At 41.9% G+C, this 27,186-nt stretch overlaps 1 protein-coding gene across 1 annotated transcript; it reads right to left on the bottom strand.

The window, feature by feature from the left end:
- Positions 1 to 11,279: 11,279 nt before the first annotated feature.
- On the bottom strand, positions 11,280 to 26,815 carry LOC125484212 (xenotropic and polytropic retrovirus receptor 1 homolog). Its single transcript, XM_048602007.1, has 4 exons — positions 26,609 to 26,815; positions 24,935 to 25,074; positions 22,073 to 22,282; positions 11,280 to 13,292 (listed from the first exon to the last, which is right to left on the bottom strand). The coding sequence occupies exons 1-4, from the start codon at positions 26,813 to 26,815 to the stop codon at positions 13,232 to 13,234; spliced, it is 618 nt and encodes a 205-aa protein (XP_048457964.1). The 3' UTR covers positions 11,280 to 13,231.
- Between the last annotated feature and the right edge of the window lie 371 nt (positions 26,816 to 27,186).

The raw sequence follows: 27,186 nt of genomic DNA, 5'->3' as shown, positions 1-27,186 counted from the left end.
CTTCTTCGTTCCTGTGCTTCCGTTTTATTCAATCCTTTGAAGCAGTTTTGTTGATCTTCCCACTCCAATATAACATTAACTGATACCTTTTCATTTGTCTGTAGACCCCACTGGCTCAAAGCTTGAACCCCTATGGTGGGTTTTTGAACCTGGAAAACTTTAACTACCTTTTATCACTGAAAAAACAAACAAACAGTGGCACATCACTGGAACAAAAAAAAACAGGTCTCTTTAACACTCTTTTGCTGAGGTTCAAGCCGTATCACATAATACTGATCAAAATGCAAATGGTTCCACCTATTCTATACCAGCAGGCAAGGACAGTTTAACGTACAACAACAGGCAAATTATTCCAATTCCGAATGCAGGAGGAAAGTTTTATTTCAGAACTAACGGGTAACAATCGTCGTTAGTAAAAATTCCCGTTCAGCAGAATAAGATGCAGAGACGGTACAATAAAAAATTTCACAAGTATTAACATCGAAATCGAAACCAAACCCTCCCCCCATTGACACAAACACATCTGAGAGTGAGACAGAAAATTGGGATCAGACACATAGCCATCCCAGTGAAACAGCAATTAAATAAATACATACAGATGGCAAAAAGACAAAGCTATTTAAAACAAAGACCACCAGAAACAGTATTAGGGACATAAGAATGCTGCGATATAAAGATCATGATCATACCTATTTCCTGAACAATATTTATCACCTAACTTTGAGGAACTGAACATTCAATGCTTCACACGTTGACCATCTCCCTGGTGTGTGGACTTGTTTGGTAATAAGGTAAAGTTGCCATAGTCCTATTGGACCACTCACTCATTGGAGAGAGATGACTGCTGGTGGTTTAACCTGAGGGTCACCACACCTCAGGTGAGGGGAGAGGTTGAGGAGAATCCTTTACGGTGACCTCATTCAGTGCGGGAATTGAACCCCATGCTGTTGCATCACAAGCCAGTCATCCAGCCAACTGAAGGTGAATGGTACTTTCCAATATTAGATATTAAAAATGAAACAAGTCAAAAGCATCACATCCCAACATTGTAACGTAAGCTAATTATTTACAAGTTGAAAGTAACGACACAACCACTCCAGCCTTTTTGAGTGAAAAGGAAAAAGGCTCTATTCCCTGGACAGAGATGGGAGCGGTTCGGAAAGTCCACATTAAGCATCCTCTTAAAACAAACTAACAAGAATAAATCTTAAGACACCGATCTTTGTACATAGAGGTAATACTGATCGCTGATCGTTGATACTTTGTACAAACAAACACTGATTACGGCTGTACGATAGAAATATTCACTAGTATAGATCGATTTTCAATTGTGACCTTGTGGATTTTCAGGTTGATTGTATCACAGAATTGTCAAAAAAAAACAAAAAAAAAGCATTGTTTGCTTAAACAGGTCAAGGGCATGTGAAAGACAGGGATAAATGTAACGCTGCAAGACATGTGCAGTCTGACAACAAGTAAAGCTCCGAAAGGGAACACATGCAATGTACAACTCCCCAAGTTAGACAGATGAACCAGTCAAGGGCTGGCACTGAGGAAACATTTCACCAATCTAACCCAGTGGACAAGTCATCCCATGAAAACTCTTAGGGCGCATTTAGTCCAACTCAAGAAGCTGTGTCACATTGTTAAGTTGTGCTGTGATGCTGGGAATGCCAATTTTAGTGGATTCTAGTGTGGAAAGACTCAGGCACAGTGTACATGCAGCCTTTTTGCTGACTAGTTGTCCCAGGGCTTGCAGTGGCGCATGATGAGGCGACTTGCCGAGGAACTGGAACTGGGGGGTGAGAAAATCAAAAGGTCCTGTAACCATCTCAGTTTCTGTTTTGTGGATGTTGACGGGCTAATGGTATTGCAAGGCTTTGCCAGAATATCCTTCTGGGTTTTATCCAGTGAGCAGTCTGGGGAAAGAGTCTGGGATCCAAACGTCAAAGAATTTAAAAGCATGCTGTCATTGAAATAAATCATGGCCAATTTGCTTCTCTTCAATGTGGTGCCCCTCCAAGTCTTTACAGAATGGGCTATGTCAGAACTCAGTTACCAGAGACAAAAACAAATTGCTGGAGAAACTCAGCAGGTCTGGCAGCAGACAGTTTGATCAGGCTGGTTCCTCCTGCCGTGCACAGGCTGTGAGTATACAACTTAGCCCTGCTGCATGGCCATGAGATCATTTACCAAGGATGAGCCAGGAAAGTGAGTGTCTGCACACATTTGACCACAAGACCCTGCCCTTACACGTGGACGTCCAACAGGAGTCTCTGGATTGCCAGAGACCTGGTTGATTCTTCCTCTCCCTAAGGTGTGGGCACTGAGGTCAACTATACTCTCCCCACTGCCAGCTCTAATTGTAGTAGGAGAACTGGGGCCAGATCAAGAACTCTGCTGAGAAACCTCTCAAAAATCTTAGCTTCTTCCTACTTTTCACAACAAACCTACTGGTGGAAATGAGAGTAATACAATCCAGGTATAAATGTGGGTTTGTAATATTGTCATTATACAATTATTTCTAAATGTGTGACATTTTAACTCAAGGGACACGTAAGCACAAGACAGAAAGGAACAGGAGTATGTGCTAAGAGGATTAGATGTAGGGTGGCTTGAAGTTTATACGGAGTAGATCAACTGGCATAGACCAGATAGACTGAATGGCTGCCTCTGTACGTCAAATTCCATTTCGTTTTCAAGTTAATTATCAATATTTCTCAGCTTTAGATTTGGTTTTTCATAAAAGGTCTGGTATTCCCTTTATTGTTGAGAGTCACATCTTCCCCTCAAGGGGCTAGCAGTAAAATCAATACCTGATGTAAATCTAAGCCATATTGGAGAGTTTGTCCTGAATTTGATCCAAAATTTGTGCTGTGTAGGCTGATCTTAATTGATGTAACAGTTGTGGTCACAGTTGACATTCTTCACATTGAGAGTTTAAACAGTAATTGAAGCAGTTAGAGGGCACCAGAGCTCAGTCTAATTTCATCCTCACACACAAGTACGTTTGAACCAGGAACAATAAGGACATTGGTGAGGCCACTTTTAGAATACTGGATACAATTCTGGTTGCCCTTCCACAGGAAGGATGTTGTTAAAATTGAGAGGGTGCAGAAAAGATTTACAAGGATGTTGTCCGGGTTGGAGGGTTTGAGCTATAGGGAGAGGCTGAATAGGCTGGGGATATTTTCCCTGGAGCATTGGAACCTAAGGGGTGACCTTATAGAAGTTTATAAAATCATGAGTGGCATGGATAGGGTAAAAAGCCAAAGGTCTTTTTCCTAGGGTCGCGGAGTCCTACAAAAAGGTGTAAGTTTAAGGTGAGAGGGGAAAGATTTAAAAAGGACCTGAGGGGTACTTTTTTCATGCAGAGGGAGGTGCATGTATGGGACAAGAGGAAATGGTGGAGTCTGGTACAATTACAACATTTAAAAGGCATCTGGATGGGTACACAAATATGAAGGGTTTAGAGGGATATGGGTTAAATGCTGGAAAATGGGTTTAGGTCAGATTGGTCTGCATGGATGAGTGGGACTGAAGGGTCTGTTTCAATGCTGTATGACTCTACGACTAATGAGAGGTAGTAACTTTGCATGGGTATGTTTCCCCTGGACATGAAAACTGTCTAAAGAAATGCCAGTCAGACAGTGATGAGGTACTGGTTAAAGAGGTAACCAAGCTCTCCTCACATTGTATTCATATCAACATGTTCACAAGTTACAACTGGGGCTCGAATTTAGTCCTAAAACAATACCAAACTTAAGTACTTTTTAAACTCGGTATACTTTATGATATAATCACATTACATAAAAAGATGCAAGGAAGACAAAAAGAAATGAGAAAGGAGTTGTACATTTCAAGTATTCCCCATTGAAAGAGAAATCAAACAACATGGTTTATAAAACCAAAGCCAAAATTGTGGTGTGTACAGAAATACAATTCAAGATCACCATCAGAATACAGTGTAGAGAAATCAATCACCATTTTACAAACTATTCTATTCAAGGGGAGGTGGAGAAAATGCATCCTTCTCCGAGAGCAACACTTAAACCACAGAAATCTATTCACCATCTATCTTCCACAGACATCAATGATCACAATGTGCATCACCAACAGAGCACAGCACAGACTACAAAGACTGCATTGGCAAGCTTTGCTTTTACATCATGGAATCGCAAACAACTAGTCAGCAATAGTGAGGGGAGCAGGAAAAAGAGAGCACCAATATAGGACTAATCACATTCCATATTCACTTTGTTCAATTAACAGGACTCATAAGCATCATACTATCAACAGTGCTGCTGGCAGGGGAAAAGTAAACTATTGTACAGGTCAACACATGGAATAGTGTCCTTCAAAAATCAGTTGAAATACCCAAGGGCTGAAGTATGTATTTGTTCAAAAGCACAAAAATGCACAACTGCGTGTTGTTTAAAAAATAAACTACTCATCACCTAGGCTCTGAACTGTACTCTGTGGATGCTTATAATGGTCCATGAATTGGGGGTGATAGTAAATGCTAAGAGGAATACTTAATATTCCAACCCATTGTAAAGAGTTACTTTTAAAACGATGTGTAGAGCAAGAAACAAACCCATCCAGGTCCCAAATTACAAAATGATGATTACTAAAAGAAATAACATGCACCCCACCCACTCACATCCTCCACCATCCCAGTGTATACACTCTGGGAACTTTGTGTCTTTGTTTAACAATTCCACCTGCTGCATTTAAAAAGGTTTCAGGTTTGCCTTAGCAAGGCGATGATTAATGAATGTTGTGCTGTTTTTTGGCAAAGTCATTGACCAGTGATTGGAAGCTGTGTATCAAGAACAGTGCTCAACTCGCCAGTATTCACATTGTGAATGTTCCCCACTAAAATGATCCTAGTCACAGTTTCATGTAATTCCATGTTAGGAGTTGCAAGGTCCAGGAAGCAGAAGCAGCTTTGGCATTAATGAGTGATCAGACCTACTATCAGGGAGGAGTTTACTGTAGGACCACTCCCTTTACTAAGTCATCTATCCCAGCAGAGTTCCATACATCTTTCTAAAAGTCTTGCTAAGTGAGTCCACCTTATTTTAAAAGACGGTTATATTTTCAGGGAGAGGAACAGCAGCAGGCAATGAGAGTGACTAATTGTGACCACCAGGGTGATAAAGCTTGCAGTAGGAGAGAGGCAATGCTATGGTGGGACACAAGAAGATATGAACAGAGACTGGGCTGACGCTTGTGAGACCCAGGACTGCCTGAAGCTTACAGGGGTAAAATAAAACACAATGTGGTGTGGGAAAAGGAAAAGAAAGTTGCATATTTAGACAGGGCCTTTCACACGCTCAGGAAATCCTAAAACAGTTCTGAAATGTAGTCTCTATTGTCTTGCAGGAAAAGGACTAAACTTGCTGGGCAGCAATAAACACATCAACTCATGTTATTAATATAGCAACAGATCCCTTATAGATCACCTTCACTTTATAGTGAAAAATTGCTAATTAGGACACAGGGAGTTCTAAGTAGTGATTGTTTGATATGTTATTACTGGAAAGTCAATGCTGTCCTTTCACTTGTCAGGAGACACCCTCCTTCAGTTAAAGCTTTAAAGCACTGTGTTGAGTTCACTCATTTTGATCCTTAGGTCTATAAGCCCTCTGAATCAACACAGACGGTGCGCCAAGAATGTGTTGCTACAGCTGTGTTACTCAGGATTTCAGAAAGTAAAATGTTGGGGAAACCATAATGTGAGGACCAAAGAGTTACAAACCTACTGCGTCATGCAATTTGCAAACTTTCGACCCGCGCTGTCCAGAGTGGTACTTCTAGCTCCTACTGAAACGTACCATGATTTGCACAAAATTATGCCACACAACCTCTGCAGAAAACCACAGCAGTGGCAGACTTAGGAACCTGGCAACTTAAAAGAAAATGTTACAAATAAGCAAGAAAAAATATATTTGTATTTAGGAAACAAGTTACCAATCTAAGGTAACACTCTCCATAAAACAAAAAATGCACACAAAACAGGTATAGGGATAACAACCCAAACCATGGTTTCAGTGCAGGTTTTTCACTCTAACACCAACACCAACCTGTGCATTAACTTGGATAAGCCTCAGACAATCACCAAAATGGCTACAATTGCGTTGGGAAAGTGGGGATGGGTGGTGAGGAGATTAAAAACTTTGGCTGATGCAGTTTGGAGCAAACAAAGGTAAGGCATTTAGGAAAATAACAGCTACATATACACATATGGGAAGTGAGAGTGAGGGGTAAAAGAAACAAATTAACAGCCATTGTCGCAATGGCTGGTGTCAGAATGTGGCCTCCTTCCCTACTAAATCCTTTCAATTTAGTTGCTGCATTTTACTTCTTAGAAGAGGCAACCAAGTCGCATCCACAAGTTTTATTAAGAGAGGTGCAGACTTAACTATGTGGTTTAATCGCAACCTCCGAAATGCGCCCCTTCCTTCCAATTCTCAAATCTCCTGTGCCAGTCTAATACTAGGTTGTGGGTGCTTCTGTGCTGTGGACCTGTGTTCAATAGGGATCTGATGAACCTGTTTCCTGCTTTCTTTCATTTTCAATGAGCCTATTTTTATTTATTAGCTTCCAGCTAGCTGTACATTCAGAGCCCAGATGTTGAGTGATTATATAGCTTTTCATTCCTCTATTCACCTTGTGCATTAAAAAAATTATAAATTGCTGATCCCAATATAAATTAGAGGGAGGGAGGAGATAAAGTACAGGGCATCAGCAGTTCCCTCAGGGTAAAGTGCTGCTGGTAATTGTTCCATCGCAGTATAGCTGAAAGTAATTTTGATCTATCAGGATGATTGTTTCTTGACTTAACGGAAAATTGTCAAAGGCAACAGATTCATGAGGAAAATGATAGCTCTGAAATACTGCCACATTGGTGAAGTCTAGATATGTATAACTCTCGAGCTAGTGACAAACTATAGCCAATAATTACCCAAACAAGACAAACTAAAATTCCACAATTTTTTCGTCAACAGCAATGGACACAAGAAAAGCAGATGTCCCCCCCCAGGATATTTCCATCTGGTGAAATGAAAGCAATGTTTGGAGTAGAGGTGACAAATAACAAAGTCAAAAGTCAGGCACCTCAAAAGCTGTTGATAGACTGTGGCAACATCACCAGAGGTGAAAGATGTGGGTCACTATTGGGAACATCACTGAACCTGCTCTTCGCAAGATTCAAGTCTTTAGCCATCTATGTAGCACAATAAAGCAGCTTGAAAATGCAAGGCTACAATCTGAATAGAACCAGCTTCAGAACATTTACAGATCAGACTCGCTGTTTCATTAGTAACTCCTTTTTTTGCAGTTTTTCAGACTAGTTCATTTCCTAAGACAATGCAACAAATATGATTCAGCTGTCAGAGGCTAATGACTGAGGTTAAAAAGGCCAGGCAGCTCAGAAACCTGGGACATTTGCACAAGACAGTTTTATTTTAATATCACTTTGCACAGCCCCACCAAATGGGAGTAGTTGATCCTGGTTTCACATTCCAGGAGGCGGGGACAGAGAACAGAAGCCACATATTGAGCCCAAGCACTTTTCTGGAGGGACACAAAGGATTAGTTCTCCAGGTGACTCTTGGCTTGGCAGCATTAGTAATTGAACACTCTGAGAACATGGTTCTGGTGCACAAGGGTTTACATGGGAGAAGGAAGGACCTTCTCAGCAGACTCTCTGAAACTAAGCATGTTAAAAACTGTAAAACTGAATCACAGAATAAAGCAGTAAAACAGCCAGTCAAATACAACATGAGGCTGGAGGAACACAGGCAGTCAAGCAGCATCAGAGGAGCAGCAGAGTCGATGTTTCGGGCTTGGAGTCCTGATGAAAGGTTCAGGCCCGAAACGTTGACTCTCCTGCTCCACTGATGCTGCCTGACCTGCTGTGTTCCTCCAGCCCCACACTGTATTGAAATAGCCAGTCATGCAACAAAGACCGGTCTCTGAGCTTTCTGCCAGTTAGGTTTTTAAATTGGCCATAATTGTGATAGCTTTCCCCTCCAAGACTGGTGTCACGGGTGTATTAATTACTCTGCAAATGAATTGACAAGTTGGCTGCACAGGAAATTATGATCGCATACAACTCTGTGTAGCTCAGTTACACAAATGAACTCAATTGTTCATGGACCAAACAGCAGCAGCTTGAAAATGCTCATTGTCGATGTCCTGTAAAAGAGGAGGTGGGACCAAATGTAGGAACACACACGGTCCGCAAAAACTGTAATCCATAGCTTTCACTTACACAATGACACACTTTCACTTAATCAATATTAGGTAAAGAATAGCTCAACTGCCCACTGTCTTTTCAGGGAGTTACACTTTGGGCTAGGTTATGAGACGGGTTGGCACTTAACTAACTGATAACAACATTGTGAGATCCCCTGTTAGATTAACTGTATGGGGAACTGCAAGAACATTGATGTTTTGGGATGAAATCTCCACATTCCCAAGCTTATTTGCCACTGTGCTGGGTGTGATGGAATGATCCGAACCGTAGACATCTCTGTGCTTTATGCCTCTGCATCTCTGCAACTCTACAATGCCAACAGCAGAAGACATCCTTTATTTCAGCAGACTTTGATTTTTAGACTGGGTTTTGATAGTGCACTGTTCTCCCTATTAACTCGAGGCAATAGTGGGCTCCTGCATCCAGAGGTGAGGTTAGAGATGCCCTTCAGCAGGATCTAGTGCTGAATCTGATACTGCTCACAGGCCAAGGCAAGCCAATGCCTCTTGCTTTTGTTTCTTTTCAGGGTGAAAGGCTTACCCAATTGTTTGGGGAAACCAGTGGATGGCAAAAGTTGGGAGAAAAAAAATGGAGACTCCTTTTAAAAATGAGACAACTTTTGATTGGTAATTGGACAGACTTACCTTCTGGTGTCGCTATCACAGCCTCAAAGCTTCCTCCCTCTAGTGTGCAGCACTGGCATGTTACAGGAGGAAAATCAAGGTCATCTGGGGTCAATACACAGTCAAATACCTCCGAGTAATTTCATACCTTTATAAATAATTCTAGAACGGTCACTCACTGTCACTTTACATGTTTCTTCCAATATCCAGAATATTCCCACTCAAATTTCAACAGCTCATCTGCTACCCTCCATTATCACATGCAGCATTACACTTAGGCTATATAGATAGCTGTTCTTTTTACCTAGTGAGTTTGCAAGGGTTGCCTGGCTTTTATTTGTGAGAGGGTGGGAATTGAATGGAATTGTCAAATTTTCAGCAAATGATAGCCCAATCCAGAACAGGACTTTCCAGTCAGTGACAGAATCTAGTGTGTAGTGAATTAAATGACCATTCTGTCATTGATCAGGAATATAATATATGGACTGTATGATGACAGTTGGGGAAAAGTAGCCTATGAGCTTATAGGAGCAAGTTTCTGACCAAACATTGGAGTCTCAAAAGCAATGACCCATTCAAACATTATATAAATAAAAAGCTATAACTTCTTTAGAATGAGTCAGTCACTAGTTATGGAAGGACAAGGGTCTATAGAATGGGACAGTCACAGGTTACAGAGGGACAAGGGTCTATTGAATGGGCCAGTCACTGGTTATAGAGGGACAAGGGTTTGTAAATGGGTCATTCACTTGTTACAGAGGAAGAAAGTTCTACAGAATGGGTCTGTCACTGGTTACAGAGGAGCCAGGGTTTATAAGAATGGTCCAGACACTGGTTATGGAAGGGGGTGGATTTTAGAATGGGCCAGACACAGGTTATAGAGAGGGTAGGGTTTTATAGAATGGGCCAGGCAGTGGTTATAGAGGTGGGAGAGTTTAATAGAATGGGCCAGAGATTATGGCCTTTTGCACTGTCCAAGGTCAGAAGTCTTGAATGCTCATGGATTTGATTCTGTGTTTAAGTTTTTTAAAAAAATACCTCTGGGATTCTCCAGTTTTATGCTGTGGACTGAACATTCAGTGGCTTCAAGCAAGCCTGTGCCACCTTTTCATCAAATATACAAAATACTGTTATCCTTTTGTGCTGTTGTACACTAACTGCAAAAGAAGGGAGACATCCTACACCTGATTTCCTTGTTCAAAGATCACAATGAAATTCTCCTGCAAGCAAGATGAGTTGAGGTATTGGGTGGTTTTGCAGAGCGAGCAATGAAGGCAATGCCTTAATCCAATTATATCCTGTCTCTGTGAGGAACCAATAAAGGAGGTAAAGAGATGGAACACATGTTTGAGTAGCTACTCAAATATCTACACTTCATCTGCTGCTCTCCTTCACCAGAATTACACCTATGCCAACTACAGAGCCATGTATTTTCAGCTAGTGAGGCTGCAAGGGTTGGCTGTCTTTTATGCGTGTATGGGGGGTCAGAAGATTGAATGGGACTATCAAATATTCAGCAAATGCTAGCCCAATTCAAAACAGGAAATAGCCAATGCCTGTTCAGAGTTTCTGAGTGAAAGCTAAACAATCTTTGTCACATTTCCATTTAGAAAATTGACCCCAGATTAAAATTATGAAGAGAAAATATGAAAATATTCCCTGAAAGATATTTTGCAAACTGGATTTAATGTTCATTTTTTAACTTTTGATTTAGGTTTGATTTGAGCTTAGTTCAGCATTAGGCTATGGAACTGGATTTTACCCTAATTGCTACAAAATACAAAAGTGGAATCAAGTAATGTACACTTGTAATGTATTAATTCTGTCACTGGTTATAGAGGGCTTCATTGAAACTCAACTCTAGTGTTGGTGACAGTGCACTGTAAATTGGTTATCTAACACAGTATCACAAACAATGCAAGCGCAAATCTATTTACTTCCCTAGCTAGCTTTCTCAAGACTGAACTCAGGTAAGGGATTCCTTCTATCTTTGCTCCATCGTATTACTTATAGGAAATTACACTGCATTCTACTTTCAGCCCTCACTTGCCCTGGTGCTCAGTAATATGAAGCTTTGCCCAATATTCAGATGAGGTCAGATACACAAACGTGACTGGATGCTTTGTCTACTGCTGGATCTGCCCCCACATATCAAACAGGTCAGATGCAGCAATAACTATAACGCACCCTATTGTGGAAGCACTTTCGTTGGAAGTGGTCCCATGATATAAAAGGGATAGTGGAGGGTGCCAATACTGGCACTGTGGAACTGCCCGAAGCATGTTAATTGAGCTTCCACATTCACGGAAAAGTTCACGTTTGGCCTAGCTATCTAGTGTCCTTTTTCTCCCTATTCCTCAGCAGGTATTACAATACGACTGAATCTCAACCATTTTCTGTACATTTTATTAACAGAAGGCAACAGGAATGTGAAATTCTGTATAAAACATGTGACTGCTGCAAATGAAGGAAGGGTGAATATCGTGAATTTGTACCAGTGAAAGATTTTTTGCCATTATTTTATCTATGAATGAGTCATTCATCAAAAACTTTGATCATATCCAATGCTCATGCATTTGCTTTAACTTCCAATTCCAAGTGATTGTACTAGGCTACACTCTGTTATGGAAGGCAGTCCTGCATCCACATGAGCTAAACTCACAGCTCCTTGGCATCAAAGTCTTCCCCCACTATTTGGCATCTGCAACAAATTGTAAACCACTGTTTATCAGGCTCAGCCAAGAGACAGAGGGGGACTTAATGTCCATGCCTGGGCCAGTTCTTACCCTGCCCTCCTTTGTGCATGTCTAGGATCATGAGTTCTTTGTTACAATGGAGCCCTCTTAAAGCTATGCCAGAAGAGAATCCTTATTAGAAGGTACTTTTAGAATATGACATGAGTAATCAATGAGCAATTCCCAAATTCATTACTACACTATTTCACACTGACTTGCCACATCAACAAAGTCAAGATCCTGTAGCTTGCAGCCGGCCATTGGCCCAGGTAGCTGAACAATGTTTCTTCAAAACAACCTACTGCATTGAAATCTCTCCACTGACTTTGGTATTGGCTGATTGAACTGGACCTTAAGGTGGCTCCACTGAAACATCTGCCCATGGGGGCAAAGTATCACTCAAACCGTCATGAGCCTAAGTAACTGGAGAAATGTTAGCATGCACTATTCTAGGGAACAGAGAGGAACGGCAGCTTCTAGAACATTGGCACCAACAGTTCCAAGAAAAATCCCCGTTGCACCAATCAACATGCCAGACACCATGGTAGGCTGGGCACATAGAAGATGGTGGCAGTTTGCAGGAATGGTACAAAGAAATGAAAAGCAAAATGGAAATCTCACTGATGACAGATTAAATAGATGCGCGAGGAAATCCATCACTTGACATTCAAACTTTAGTCAAGAAAAAAAATGAACGGATTACACTTGTTGAATTTTCTATGAAACTTCCCATCCAGTTTCTGGGATATGTAAACAGCAAAGTTTCTTTGATAGACAATAGATCATTTCTTTGCACCAGTCTTTGATGCTACTGGCTGTAGATCTGAGTTATAAGAACTACAAACATTTTGTGGCACCTGTATAGTTTTGTAAAGAAACCAGCCTGTCATGGGTAACCTTTGCCAGTGGAATGTAGCCTGGTGGTCTGTGTTGGATGCAGGACTTCTGTGTTTGACAGCTCTGCAGGAACTACCACCTAGAAAGCTTTGAAGTGCTCTTAATAAGGATGGTTTGCTTTCTTGCAAGAGAAAGCTAACCGCTGACTGAAACACAAAATAAAAGTTCAACAAACATTGACACTAACTTCTGCATTAACATACAGGACACAAGTTTCTTTCATAAATAATATGAACATTTCCAATCGGAACAGAACGAATACATATCAAAATGAATCTTTTTTTTTTTTTAAACACAATAACTTCACGTAGGAAGTACAATTAAGTGCACTTTCCCTGCAAGTGCAACCAAGGCCATGAGCTGGTCAGAATGATGTGAATAAACCAGCTTAAACCAGCCCTAGCTATACTGAGCCTGAGAGAGAAGAAAAAAAATACAAGACAGAACAAAAAAAAACAAAAAAAAAAAAAAAAAAATCGGTATTTTCCAGCACAGAGTCTGTTCTGTTTGATTTGATCCTTGTGGATATGTTTTGTTGTTGTTTGTAAAATTGTTCTTGACACCGCTTTTTTTAATATCAGTTTAAATTAATATATTAAATCAAAGGGGATAAATGGAATTGAGTCTGTTGCCACGCAGAGTGGCAGATTGTGTTCAGTGCCTGGTAGAACTGGAACGTGTGAAGGACAATGACTGTTCGGTGCTGACTTTCATGTGTACGCTTCATCATCTGTGTCTTCGATTAACACGGCTGCGTCACGAGGCCTCACTCTGTGGGACACAAACAGCTCAATGTAAGAATCAACAGCAATCAAATTCCCACAATGTTCTCGTCGTTCCACCCTCTCAACAGAATTACACGGAATGTACAGTGCAGAAACAGGCCATTCAACCCAACACCAAATGTTTATGTTCCACATCAACTTCCTCTTCATCCGTGTCAGTGTATCCTTCTACTCTTTTCTCCTTCATGTACTTAGCTAGCTTCTCTTTAAGTATGTAATTTTATTTGATTCAGCTACTCCATATGGTAAAGAGTTCTTCATGCTAACTGGATGCTAACTACCACTGTCTGGATAAATAAGTTCATTCTGAATTCTCTATCGGATATATTAGTGACTTATATCTCATAGTTTTGAACTTCCTAACAAGTGAAAACATCTACTCTACAACTATCCTATCAACAGTGTTGAGAATTTTACTGCCTCTATCAAGATGCTTCCTAAGGAAAGACAGATCCAACCTGTTGAGTCTTTCTTCAGTTCTGGTATTATCCTTGCAAATCACTATCACATTTTTCCCAATGTCCTTTTTTTGTCAGAATAGGAGAGATTAGATTGCTGCACAGAGTTCCCAACAGTGCTACTGTAAGTTCTATACAATACAAAAGTTTGAAAACACAGACCAACAGGTACACAAACAGAAACAAAAACCGAAAGAACTGCAGATGCTATAAATCAGGAACAAAAACAAAGTTGCTGGAAAAGCTCGGCAGCATCTGTGAAGGAAAAAACAGAGTTAACGTTTCGGGTCCGCTGACCCTTCCTCAGGTTCTTCAGCCAGTCTGCAGAAGGGTTCACAAACAGTTTCTTCCCTGCTGTTATCAGACTTTTGAATGGACCTCCCATATATTAAAGTTGATTTTTCTCTGCACCTTCTATGTAGCTATAATATCACGTTCTGCATTTTGTTCTATTGCCCGGATATACTTACGTAAAGTATGATTTTTGCCTGGATAGCATGCAAAATCAATACTGTTCACTGTACCGTGGTACATGTGACAACAACAAATCAAACCAAAATTCAATTTAAGTTCTCAGCTTTTGACGACCGTTTCTCTGATCTGAACCTCACTGCTCTCACAGCTGCGCATGACTTTTGTAACAATTGAACTCTGCTGCTCTTTTGTATCTTGTCCCACAGAAAACTTCCTCGTTTGCAAAGTTATGCGTGCTTTGGCAATGCAGTTGAGGCAGAAACCAAAACACAAGATGGAAATTCAGAGAATCTATTTCTCTGGTGGGGAAGTCCAGAACAAGGGAACACTAGCTTAAAATGAGTAACAGGCCATCCAGAAGGGAAATCACAAAGTACTTTTTCACACTAAGTAGTGAAAATCTGCAACTCTCTCCCCCAAAAGGCTGTGGATGCTGGGAGTCAATTAAAATAAAGAAAACTAGGATAGATATATCTTAGCTAGATTAGGGCACTCATTAGGATTTTGGAGCAAAAACAGGTAAATGGAGATTAGATACCAAACAACAATAGTCTAACACAGTAGTGTCAAACATATGAGTTGAAATATAGATGCATCCTATAGTTTGCTGTGCTTAAGGTATGGTAAAATGGGCCTAAATTCCCTGGAATTAAGAAGAACATGAGGTGTTCTTATTAAAGAATAACATTTTTAAAGGGCCTGATAGAACAGATATTGAGAGGATGCTTTCCCTGGCTGGAGACTCTGGAAGTAAGGAGTTACTTTCTCTGAATAAGGGGTCAGTCAATTAGGACCGAGGTGAAGAAAATAGAGAAATTCATACAAAGGGTTGTGAATTGCTGCAATTCTCTAGCCCAGAAAGTTTTGTCAACTACATTCAAGTTTAGAGATAGATAGGTTTTTGGACGCGATGGGAATTCTGCATTGCGGGAATAATACAGGAAGAGGGAATTGAAGTAGAAGGTCAGCCATATTCACATTAAATGACAGAGCAAGCTCAGAGGGCCAATGGCTTAGTCCTGCTCTTATGTCTTGTGCTCCTATAAATCTCCTGGATGCTGCTTCAACAGCTTAGTAGAATTACACCTGAATAAAACCTAGGTACTTTATAAAGACTAAATAGTGAAAGATTGTTTCCGTTGGTAGATGGCCAGGATGGAGGCCAAGGATTCTTAATAAATTCAGGAAGCATAATAAGCTCCAATCATTGGAGATGTGAGCTGTGGAAAGATCAAGTATGGGTCAGTGGCAGTGTTACGAAGAGCATTTTTGCTTCTCCACAGTCCATACAGGAGGAAATTTAAAACAAACACTTCTGCTCCTATTTTTAAGCAGCTGTTTTGGCTGTCACAACTAGTAAACTGGTAGCAGTGCATTCCCCAATAAGTTCTTTAGCCAGTCTGCAGAAGGGTTTTGAAATAGGTGAAGGCTCCTTGTTTTTATATTTAAAGTGACCAATGCTGACTGCACCGAGACCAATAAGGTGGCAGTTATGTTGTTGCCATACATTAGATGCAGGACCTCAAATCCAAAAGCCCTAACCCTGAGTCCTGATGAAGGGTCCTGACCTGAAAGGTCAACTACCCTGCTCCTCTGATGCTGCCTGACCTGTGTTCCTCCAGCTCCACACTATGTTATCTCTGACTTCCAGCACCTGCAGTTCTTGCTATCTCCTAATCCTATCACATAGGTCCTTTGAGTAAAATAAACGCGAATTGTTTATCGATTCCTATTCCTGGTATGTCTGAATATTGAATGTGAACCATAATGAGTGCTGGGATATCAAATCAAGTCCACCATCCATGTAAAGCTTGGCACCACATGGGCGAAATGAATGATGGAACAGACTCAAAGGGCTAAATGGACTACATTTGTTCCAAATTAGCAAGTAGCACAGGCACATGCAAATATTAGGAATTTTTGCAGAATACAAGACACTAGTTTTATGGACTACTAATAGGCATGCTGCAGACTATTGACAGGATTTTCAGATGCAAGAAAAGGAATTTGATGGTTTTGAGTATCAGATAAATGCCGTTCAAGAAGTTCATTTGTACTTCAATGGGAAACTCTTCTCCTGTGTTGAAGCTCCTTGCTCATACAAAGTGTGCTCAGGTAATAAGACCATAACATATAGGAGCAGAATTAGGCCAGTCACCCTAATGAGTCTGCTCTGCCATTCAATCATGGCTGATATGTTTCTCAACCCCATTCTCCTGCCTTCTCCCCTAACTCTTAATCCCCTCACTAGTCAAGACCTATCTATCTCTGTTGTAAATACACTCAATGACTTGGCCTCCAAAACCCTCTGCAGCAATGTGTTTCACAGATTCACCAGCCTCAGACTGAAGAAATTCCTCATCTCAGTTCTAAAGGGTAATCCTTTCATACTGAGGCTGTACCCTTGGGTTCTAGTCTCTCCTACTAATGGACACATCATCTCCATGCTCACTCTATCCAGGCCTCGAGTTTCAAAGAGATCCTCCTTCATTCTTCTTAACTTCATCGAGTACAGACCTAGAGTCCTCAGCTGTTCCTCATATGATAAGCCCTTCATCCTCAAGATCATTCTTGTAAACGTCCTCTGGACTCCCTCCAATGCCAGCACATCCCTTCTTAGATATGGGGCCCAAAACTGCTCACAATATTCTAAATGCATCTGACCAGAACCTTTTATAGCCTCAGCAGAACATCTCTGCTCTTGTATTCTAGCCATTTAAAGTGAAAGCTAACATTGCATTTGCCTTCCTAACTGCCAACTGAACCTGAAGGTTAACCTGAAGAAATATGACTCCTGAGTTCCCTTGTGCTTCAGATTTCTGAAGTCTTTCCCCATTTAGAAAATAGACCATGCCTCTATTCTTCCTACCTAAGTGCAGAACCTCACTTTCTCAAACTGTATTCCATGTGCTACTCCTTTGCCACTCTCAGAGTCTGCCCAAGACCTTCTGCAGCCTCCCTGCTTCTTCAACACTGCCTGTCCCTCCACCTATCTTTGTGTCATCTGCAAACTTAGCAACAATACCCTCAGTTCCTTTGTCCAGATTATTTCATATGTATAACGTGAATAGCTGTAGTTCCAACATGGGCCCCTGAGGAACTGGCTGCCATCCTGAAAAATACCCCTTTATCCCTACTCTCTGCCTTCTGTCAGTCTATCCATGCCAGTACCTTGCTCCTAACACCATGGGCTCTTGTCTTGTTCAGCAGCCTCCTGTGCAGCACCTTGTCAAAGGCGTTCTGGAAATCCAAAAAGATCACATCCACTGGCTCTCCTTCGTCTAACTTGTTTGATACCTCCTCAAAGACTTCTAACAATTGTCAGGCATGACCTCCTCTGGCAACACTGATCTTGATCTACCCTAGACAACAAGGTGCAGGGCTGGATGAACACAGCAGGCCAAGCAGCATCATAGGAGCAGAGACGCTGACGTTCCGGGCCTAGACCCTTCATCAGAAAAGGGGGAGGGGAAGGGGGTTCTGAAATAAATAGGGAGAGAGTGGGAGGCGGATAGAAGATAGATAGAGGAGAGGATAGGTGGAGAGGAAACAAACAGGACGAAGAGGCAGGGATGGGGCCAGTAAAGGTGAGTGTAGGTGGGGAGTTAGGGAGGGGATAGGTCAGTCCAGGGAGGACGGACAGGTCAAGGGGGCGGGATGAGGTTGGTCGGTAGGAGATGGAGGTGCGGCTTGAGGTGGGAGGAGGGGATAGGTGGGAGGAAGAACAGGTTAGGGAGGCAGGGACGAGCTGGACTGGTTTTGGGATGCGGTAGGGGGAGGGGAGATTTTGAAACTTGTGAAACCCTTCCTGGACCTCTCTGTCTCCATATCGGGCAACCACCTAGAAACTGAAATTCATTTCAAGCCCACCGACTCCCACAGCTACCTAGAATACTCCTCCTCCCACCCACCTTCCTGCAAAAATGCTATCCCCTATTCCCAATTCCTTCGCCTCCGCCGCATCCGCTCCCAGGATGAGGCATTCCACTCCCGTACATCTCAGTTGTCCTCGTTTTTCAAGGACCATAACTCCCCCCCCCTCGGTGGTCGAGAATGCCCTCAACCGTGTCTCCCACATCTCCCGCAACTCATCTCTCACATCCCGTCCACGCAATAAGAACCAAAAAAGAATCCCCCTTGTCCTCACGTACCACCCCACCAACCTCCGGATCCAACGCATCATCCTCCGACACTTCCGCCATCTGCAATCCGACCCCACCACCAAAGACATCTTTCCCTCCCCACCCTTATCTGCTTTCCGGAGGGACCACTCTCTCCGTGACTCCCTTGTCCGCTCCACACTCCCCTCCAGCTCCACCACACCCGGCACTTTTCCCTGCAACCGCAGGAAGTGCTACACCTGCCCCCATTCCTCCTCCCTCACCCCCATCCCAGGCCCCAAGAAAAATTTCCACATCAAGCAGATCTTTCCACATCACCTGCACATCTGCTGTACCCGGTGTGGCTTCCTCTACATCAGGGAAACCAAGCGGAGGCTTGGGGACCGCTTTGCAGAACACCTACGCTCGGTTCGCAATAAACAACTGCACCTCCCAGTCGCGAACCATTTCAACTCCCCCTCCCATTCCTCAGACGACATGTCCATCCTGGGCCTCCTGCAGCGCCACAACGATGCCACCCGAAGGTTGCAGGAACAGCAACTCATATTCCGCTTGGGAACCCTGCAGCCCAATGGTATCAATGTCGATTTCACAAGTTTCAAAATCTCCCCTCCCCCTACTGCATCCCAAAACCAGTCCAGCTCGTCCCTGCCTCCCTAACCTTTCTTCCTCCCACCTATCCCCTCCTCCCACCTCAAGCCGCACCTCCATCTCCTACCGACCAACCTCATCCCGCCCCCTTGACCTGTCCATCCTCCCTGGACTGACCTATCCCCTCCCTAACTCCCCACCTACACTCACCTTTACTGGCCCCATCCCTGCCTCTTTGTCCTGTTTGTTTCCTCTCCACCTATCCTCTCCTCTATCCATCTTCTATCCGCCTCCCACTCTCTCCCTATTTATTTCAGAACCCCCTTCCCCTCCCCCTTTTCTGATGAAGGGTCTAGGCCCGGAACGTCAGCGTCTCTGCTCCTATGATGCTGCTTGGCCTGCTGTGTTCATCCAGCCCTGCACCTTGTTGTCTCGGATTCTCCAGCATCTGCAGTTCCTACTATCTCTTGATCTACCCTGTTGTTCATAAATAGTCACAATTTGCAGAAGGAATCATTGGACAGCAACCTACAGGAAGAACACAGAATCACAGAACTGTATGGTGCAGGATGAGACCATTCAGGCCAACATGCTTGCACCAACTCTTTAAATGAGCATCATTACCCAGTACCAATCTCCTGCTTTCCACCACCGCTCCCCCGTACTCTTGCACACTAGTTCTCTCCAACAATTATCCTTCTCGAATGCCTCAATTTGAGGAAGTGCATTTTACACCCTAACTACTTGCTGATTGAAAAAGGTTTTCTTTCTTACACAACTTTTGCTTCTTTTGAACATCACCGTAAACTCTGTTTGAACATTGTGCCTTTACTGGGAATACTGTGACCAACTTTAGAGCTCTTACTGCCAGTCCATATGCAAACTAGATGCTATGAACTGTGTATTAAAATTCACACTTACAAGCAAAGTACAAAAGCAGTAACATTTTGAATCTTATGTTTTAAGGTGCAATTATATATTTTAAAACAATAATCAAAGAAAACTTCAAGAAGTATTTAGTCTAAACAATGAACGCATCAAACTGTTTTGTTTGATAAGGAATCGCTGAATAAATCTTGTACATTCTGGACAAAAAGATCTTGTAGATAAAAGCAAAGTATTGTACATGCTGGAAATCTGAAATAACAGAGTGCTGGAGAAAATCAGCAGGTCTGGTAGCATCTGCAGTTTTGCACAATAGGCTGATGCCCTCTCATCTTTGTGTAGCTTGAAAACCTGCTTTTATATACTGCTTTCCACATCCCAATTCAAAGCACTTCACAATCAATGTGAGCTTATAAGATGTGATGTTTTAAATGTAAATCATGCACCTCATGCCTCAAAGCAACTGACAGAGAAGAAATGAACAATCAGTGAGCAGGGAAAAAAGGGAAGGTACAGTTAGAGAGAACAACTTGTATTTATATAAGGCCTTTAACTTGGAAAAATGTCACAAGGCGCTTCACAGGGAAATTGACATAGCTGCATAGAGGGATATTTGTACAGATGGTCAAAAGCTTGTGCTAAGAGAAAGGTATTAAAGGAATGCCTTAAAGAAATAAAGTAGAGAGATGATGGAACAATTAAAATCAGGGACGCCCAAGAGACCAGAATTAAAGGAGTGCAAATATCTTTGGAGGATTGCAGGCCTGGAGGAGATTAGAGAAAGAGGGTGAACTATGGAGGAATTTAAAATCAAGGGTAAGAATTTTAAAAACGAAGGCATTACACAACTGGGAAGATCAGGAGCAATGAGAACAAGAATTTGATGGGAGTAAGGAACGAGCAGCAGTATTTTGACTTTAACTTCTGTGTCTGATACTACCTCTGTCATTAACACCTGGAGGAGGACTGAGTCTCCGAAAGCTTGTGTTTTCAAATAAACCTGCTGGACTATAACCTGGTGTCATGTGATTTCTGACCATAACAATTTAAAGACAGTGCAGCAGTCAAGAGAAGCGGTGGGGAGGTAGAGCTGGATGCTGTCAGCATACATGTTAAAAAAATGCTGAGTTTTCAGATGATGTGCTGAGCGGCAGCGTGTAGATAAGAAATTTGGCTGTTAGGGATAGATCTCTGGGGAACACCCAGTGTAGGAGCAGGAAGAGAAACCATTGCAGGTGGCTACATAAGAAATATATAAAAATGGAACCAGGCAATAGCAGTTCTGCCCAGTTAAGTGATGGGGGAACAGAAGGATGGTGTGGTTAGCAGTGTGAGTGTGTAGATGGATCAAAAAGGATGAAGAAGGTAAGTTTATCTTTATCAAGTCACATAGAATGCATGTCACCGCAGATATCCATTTGGAGGGATTCGAAAATGGAGTTCTCAGAAAAATGGGCAAGGATTTGGGAGGCATAAAAACACATTGAAGAAATTTTAGGACAGAGCTGTAGTTTGCAAGGACGTGGGGGTAAAGGGTCATACTTGTTTGAGAAAGGTGATGGTAACAGATTTCAAGGAGAGAGAGAAAAGAGAATTGTTACTAGTAACAACGAACATGGGGGCCAGGAAGAGCAGCTGGGTGATCAGCAGTTTTGTAGGAAAAGGACTGCAGGAACAGGTGGAGGAAATCATTGTTAAAATGAGCATAGATCGGGCATAAACAGAGGTAGGAGAGAAACCCTAAAACGTAATCTTCGCAAATGCTCCTTCACCATGATGCGGGCAGGTTATGTATGAGTGGCATAATGGAGCATGACAAGATTCCTGTATTGTACTGCAGCCACAGTCAGTACCTTTTGGATAGTCACTCATGCTGTTTCCACTTCAAACTCTATTCTTTAATCACCAATTTTCCCTTGTGACCCAGGGCCTTTCGCTCTGGTGTGCCAGTCAATTATTTATCCCTCAACAGTACTAAAACTAGATTGTCTAGTCATTACTTCTTCACTGTTTGTGGGATCTTGCTGTGTGAAAACTGGCTGCTATGTCTCCTATTTCACAACAGTGATGCTGTTTAATTGCCTAAAAATCACATTGTGAAGTTGTGAAAGGTGAAACAATATAAATGACAGTTCATTCATTGTATTCCAAAAGTGTTATTGCTTTCCGTTTTGATCTCCCCTGGTACTGCAGTTGCCCCTCAGCCTAGCAGCGAGCAGCTCAAAATCAGTACGTACAGTGTTTTGCGCAGAGATATGCTATAAGTGCGTTTCCAAACTCTGTTTTTCTGGCGGTTCCGCACTCCATCCTCGAGGTCCATCATCTGTTCCAGGACAGTCTGGTCGTCAGCATTGAGGGGAGCCACTGAGATATCACGTACAGCACGGAATTCACCGCAGTTGTTCAGATGTTCGTTCTCCAAACGGAAGAAATTCCACACAAACCGCCTGCAGCAAAACGCAACTCAATGTTAGTGGGCAGCAGCATTGATGACAACCTCAATATGCAAGGTACTGCAAAGTGATTGATGCTTTTGCTCAAATCTTTGGGCGCAGCTTTACTTGCAGCCACCCAGAACACCTATAATCCTCAAAACCCGGTCCTTAGCTCCTTCATTCCACCCACAGTATGATAATTCAGCATAGGGTAAATGAACAGTTGTGGTATGTACCAACTCTTTTACAGAGAGGGTAGTATTGTACTGGTTATTATACTTTTCCAACCTTGCGTACAAGCATTCAGTGCACTGCTGAGTTTAAACAGGCATTAGATGCCTTTCAACATGAGCTGTTTGCTTGCTGACAGTCGTGTCTTATTGTGAATGCACTTTTTGCTAAATATGAGTTTAGGCAGTGATGAATTCTTGGGAGACCAGCTAAGTAGTTACATAATTTTGCATAATAAATATTTTAGTATTATGCTGAAAGATTAGTGTTCCCCATCCCATCCTGTCTGTGCCTCTAAAGCCTCCCTTGCTGATGAGGCTATTTCCCTTTCCTTTATGTCATATCCTCTCTCACAGCCTTCACACACACTCTTCACTTGGGGAAAATTTCCTTTCCCAACCCATCAGATGCCAATGTGAATTCCCAACTCTCTAGAATTAGAAGTCACCCTTAAAAATAAGGGTCACTCATTTCAGACTGAGAGAAGGATAAACATTTTCTCATAAAAGGTGGTGGAAACACAGCCTGTGAATATCTTTTAAGGTAATGGTAGATAGATTCTTAATAAACAAAAGGGTGAAACATTATTAGGGAAGGTGAGAATGGAGAGTAATCAGATCAGTCATGACCTCAATGAATGGTAGAGCAGGTCTGAGGTGCCAAATAGCCTATTCCGGCTTCTAATTTGTATGCTCATGTCCTATAAATATTGCAGGTTCAGTAACACCACTGCTTTCATCAATAGAATTCAGATGCTTCCTCACCCACAAAGCAGCCTAATTAGAAAGCCATCCCACACACAATCTATCCCTAGTAGGTTAGCATGCACATATTGATGAATCTGGCCAGTCCAGTGTCATTTGACCTAGGATTACAGGAAGAGGAGCAGCTACCTTGTCCTTGGAGCCTGTTCTGCCATCAATGAGGTTTATGATTAATCTGTGACAGAACTCCATATTTCTATCAATATCTCATGTCACCTTTGGTTAACAAAAATCTGTTAATCTCAGTTTTAAAATTAACAATTGATCATGTGTCAGCTATGCTCGTGCAAATGATTTTCAAAATTCCACTCTACACGTAAAGAACAGTTTCTTAATTTCACTCTTGAAAGGCCTGGCTCGAATTGCTTGAGACTATGTCCCCTGGTCCTAGACTCCCCGACAATGGGAATAGTTTCTATCTATCAGGGAGACAATGGTACAGCAGCAATGTCATTGGACTAGTATCCCCTAGACCCAGACTCCTCTATGACAAGTTCAAGTCTCACTCGGCAGCTGGTGGAATAAAAATCTGGAATTGAAAATTAGTATCAGTAATGAATGTGACCATGAAACTAATGTTCTTCAGTGAAGGAAAACTGCCATTCTTATCTGGTCAGGCCCACATGTGACTCCAAACCCACAGAAACTGCCCTGTGAGTTGGCACATAATCGTTAAAAAGTCTGTGGTGATTTTGATATTGTTTGCAAGTATTTTTCCATATGTCCTTTTTATAGATTTTACTATCTGTTCTACTGAACACCTTGTGCTCCTAATTCATATATTTGTATGTTCTGCTGCCCTTCACAACTTTCTCTATCACCAGGATCTGTGCTGTTTTTGATCTTTTTTTGTATGCTTTAAATTTTAGTTTTATGTTGTCTCTTACTTCATTAGTCACCAATGCCGTTGTTTTTGACAAGCAGGTCTCTTACCACTTAGGGTATAAGCTGGTTCTTCATGGGATTATTGTATTTTAACACCACCAATTGATCTTCTGTCATTTTAAATATGAATCGATTTTCCCACTTTACAGTCTCTGACCTCATTCAAGTGAACCCTTAACTTAATCTAGAATCTTTTGTGTTGTCTTGTGTTTCTTCCTGTCACACATTACGTTGAACTTGAATTATATTATGATCACTACTGGATATATCTTCATGCATAGTTTGGCTATTAAATAAATGTGGCCCATTCGTCGTTACAATATCCAGTTCAGCCTGTCCCCTAATTGGCTCTTGGATATATTGCTGTAGAAAACTATCACAAACACACTTAAGAAATTAACAACTTTAATCAGGATCCTCACTTTGTTGCCACATCCCTGACTATTCTAGGATCATTCTGGAGGTCAAGAACCATTTCAAACTCCAGTCCTTCACAAGCTGTCTGCTTTAAACTCCCTACTTTTACTCTTTATCTTCATTGTATTTCAAGTGCCTCTTGGGTTTTTAAAATCTCTGCTCTGGAAGAAAAATAAAACCTTTAAAGAAGTTTTGTAGCCTCACTTAATATCTTTTCCCTGGTACCCTTCTTTGCTGGTACAGTCCAGGTAGACTGAAGATCAGAATGTTCTAACCTGCATTCAGCCAATATTATTGCTACATGTCCATCACTCCCACACCTAACTAATCAACAACTTATTCATCACAAGGTTTTGAATGATATTACCGGAAGACTTCCAGTGGGGCCAGCACTGTAGAAATTATATCTCCTGCTGAAGCGAATGTACTCATTGAGGTAACAGAAATCTGCACAGTCCAAGCAAATCTCAAAATGACATCCTCTACAATGGCACAGTAGTAATAACTCTGTGAATAAAAGCAGAAATATCAACTCCTCAATATACTTTCAGGATATAATGGGAAACAAAAACAAATCTGAAAACACCATAGCCTGATCAGAGATATTTGTCAAGTTGACCCCACTGCATTTTGTGCAGAACGACATTAAATTCTCAATGGCAGGATAGGGAGAAATGAAAGGCAGGTCCATCAACCGGCTGTCGGGGGGTGGGGGTTCAGAGAGTGTATACTGGTAGAAGGTATGGAAGCACATCAGTTACAGATGTGAAAAAACAGTATCAGGAAAGAAAATAGAAAATATCAGGACGTAGTCTTTCAATAAGAAAGAAACATTTCCAGGTATGTACACTGGCAAGTGGTTGGGAACCAGATGTTCTGTTGGAAGGTGCGATGACTTAAGGTCAGAACAGCAGCCTTAGGATGGAACCAATGTGTTTTTGTGAGACCATAACACTTTCAAGTGTAAAAGTCTCCAAGCTTCTTCTGCACTGCAACAATTCTGTGATCTGGGATTCTTATTATTGGCATCATGACTGCAAACTAAAGAGCTTGAAGGGTTATGCACACAGTTCAAATCCATGCTCTCTTTTACTCCCAACCACATGGAATGGTTGGCACAAATAACACAAACTCAACTAAAGAGAAGCTTGATATGTACCTGAGGGAGCAAGGAAGAAAAACCAATGTTAATAGGGTGGGATGATGTAAAGTTGGTGGAAGTTCTTGAACAATAAGCACCAGGATAGACTAGAAGGGATAAGTGGCCTCTTTCTTTATTGTAAATTTCTAGCTCACCTTGCTGATACTAACAGATCTTAGTGTTGTGATTGGGGATGTATTCTCGAATAAAACAACTCCATTAACATAGCTCTCTCCAAACCTCCAGGCACATGATAACAACTAGAACAAGCAGCAGGAGCAGGACTGCCTGGGCATGCAGGCTATTAATTGGATACCAATGCTATTAGTTAACTTCTATACCACATTTGTGTTGGTGCTGAAAAGGACATCAATGGCCTCTGCCTGCAACTCTCTATTTTGTGCTGGCATGGAAGTGGTACATGAGATAGCACTTGGGGTGAACAGAATGAGAGTAGCTGGCTTTTCAGATAGGATGTGGAATGGGAAGCTTTGGAAATCGTCCGCTTTCCATTTAAAGCACAATAAACATGAGGGAAGGAGAAACCTGTGGTAGCTGCAGAAAGTAAACGTATTAACGTGAAAGGTGCCCAACGTTTGCCTGAAAACGGTGCCCTGAATTTCTGCCGATTTGTACCCTACTTTTCCCTTTCCCACCCATCTTAATATTGGGTGGCAGAACGGTATCACAACCACAGCCCTCTCCTGTGTGCACAGACACATGTCCCAGGAAGAATATCCCATAAAGTTTGGATTGCTGTAAATTATTGGGAAGATCTAGGCATAGATCAGTCTGCACAAAACATGTTCCATGGCATTGTTGGCCCTCATTTCATTGCCATTAATATCTATTAACCCAGTAAAGATAGAGGGTAGTGTATGAAGCTGCTTAAACACCTACTTTCTGAGGGTAAACTATCTCCTCACGCAGGAAAGTATTCTCTCCAGCATTTTTGTCAAAGAGACCCCAGTCCATCTTCAGATCCCAGGTGAGAGTGTAACAGGAGCTGATCAACAAGCAGGCGATCCACAGGTAGAGAAAAACCAATGCGTCTTCGTGTTTCTGTTCTGAAAGACAGACAAAAGCAACACCATTACTTTCAGTCATATGGCCTTTAATTCATACCAATTTTAGAAAAGGTCAACAGTATGGTTCCCCAGGTGCCTATATTACAACCACTACTTATCTTGTTCCTTATTCATGACCTATAGTTGTGCAGGGTACAATTTCAAATCTGCACATCAAACGAAACCACAATTGCGAACAGTGAGGAGGCTAATCATGGATGTCAAGAGGACGTAGAGGGGCTGGGAGAATGGGTGGTCACATGATGCATGAAATTCAATGCAAGGAATGCAAATTGATGCATTTTGCTAGGAAGAACAAGGAGAGGTAAATATAAAGCGTACAATTCTAAAGTGAGGTGCAGGAGCATAAGGTCCTGGGATGAATGCTCACAAATCATGGAAGATTGCAAA

The sequence above is a fragment of the Rhincodon typus genome, chromosome 10 (assembly GCF_021869965.1).
Source record: "Rhincodon typus isolate 14 chromosome 10, sRhiTyp1.1, whole genome shotgun sequence".
Lineage (NCBI taxonomy): Eukaryota > Metazoa > Chordata > Chondrichthyes > Orectolobiformes > Rhincodontidae > Rhincodon > Rhincodon typus.
Note: the sequence above shows the minus strand (reverse complement) of the source record. Positions and strands in the feature narration are given on the sequence as shown.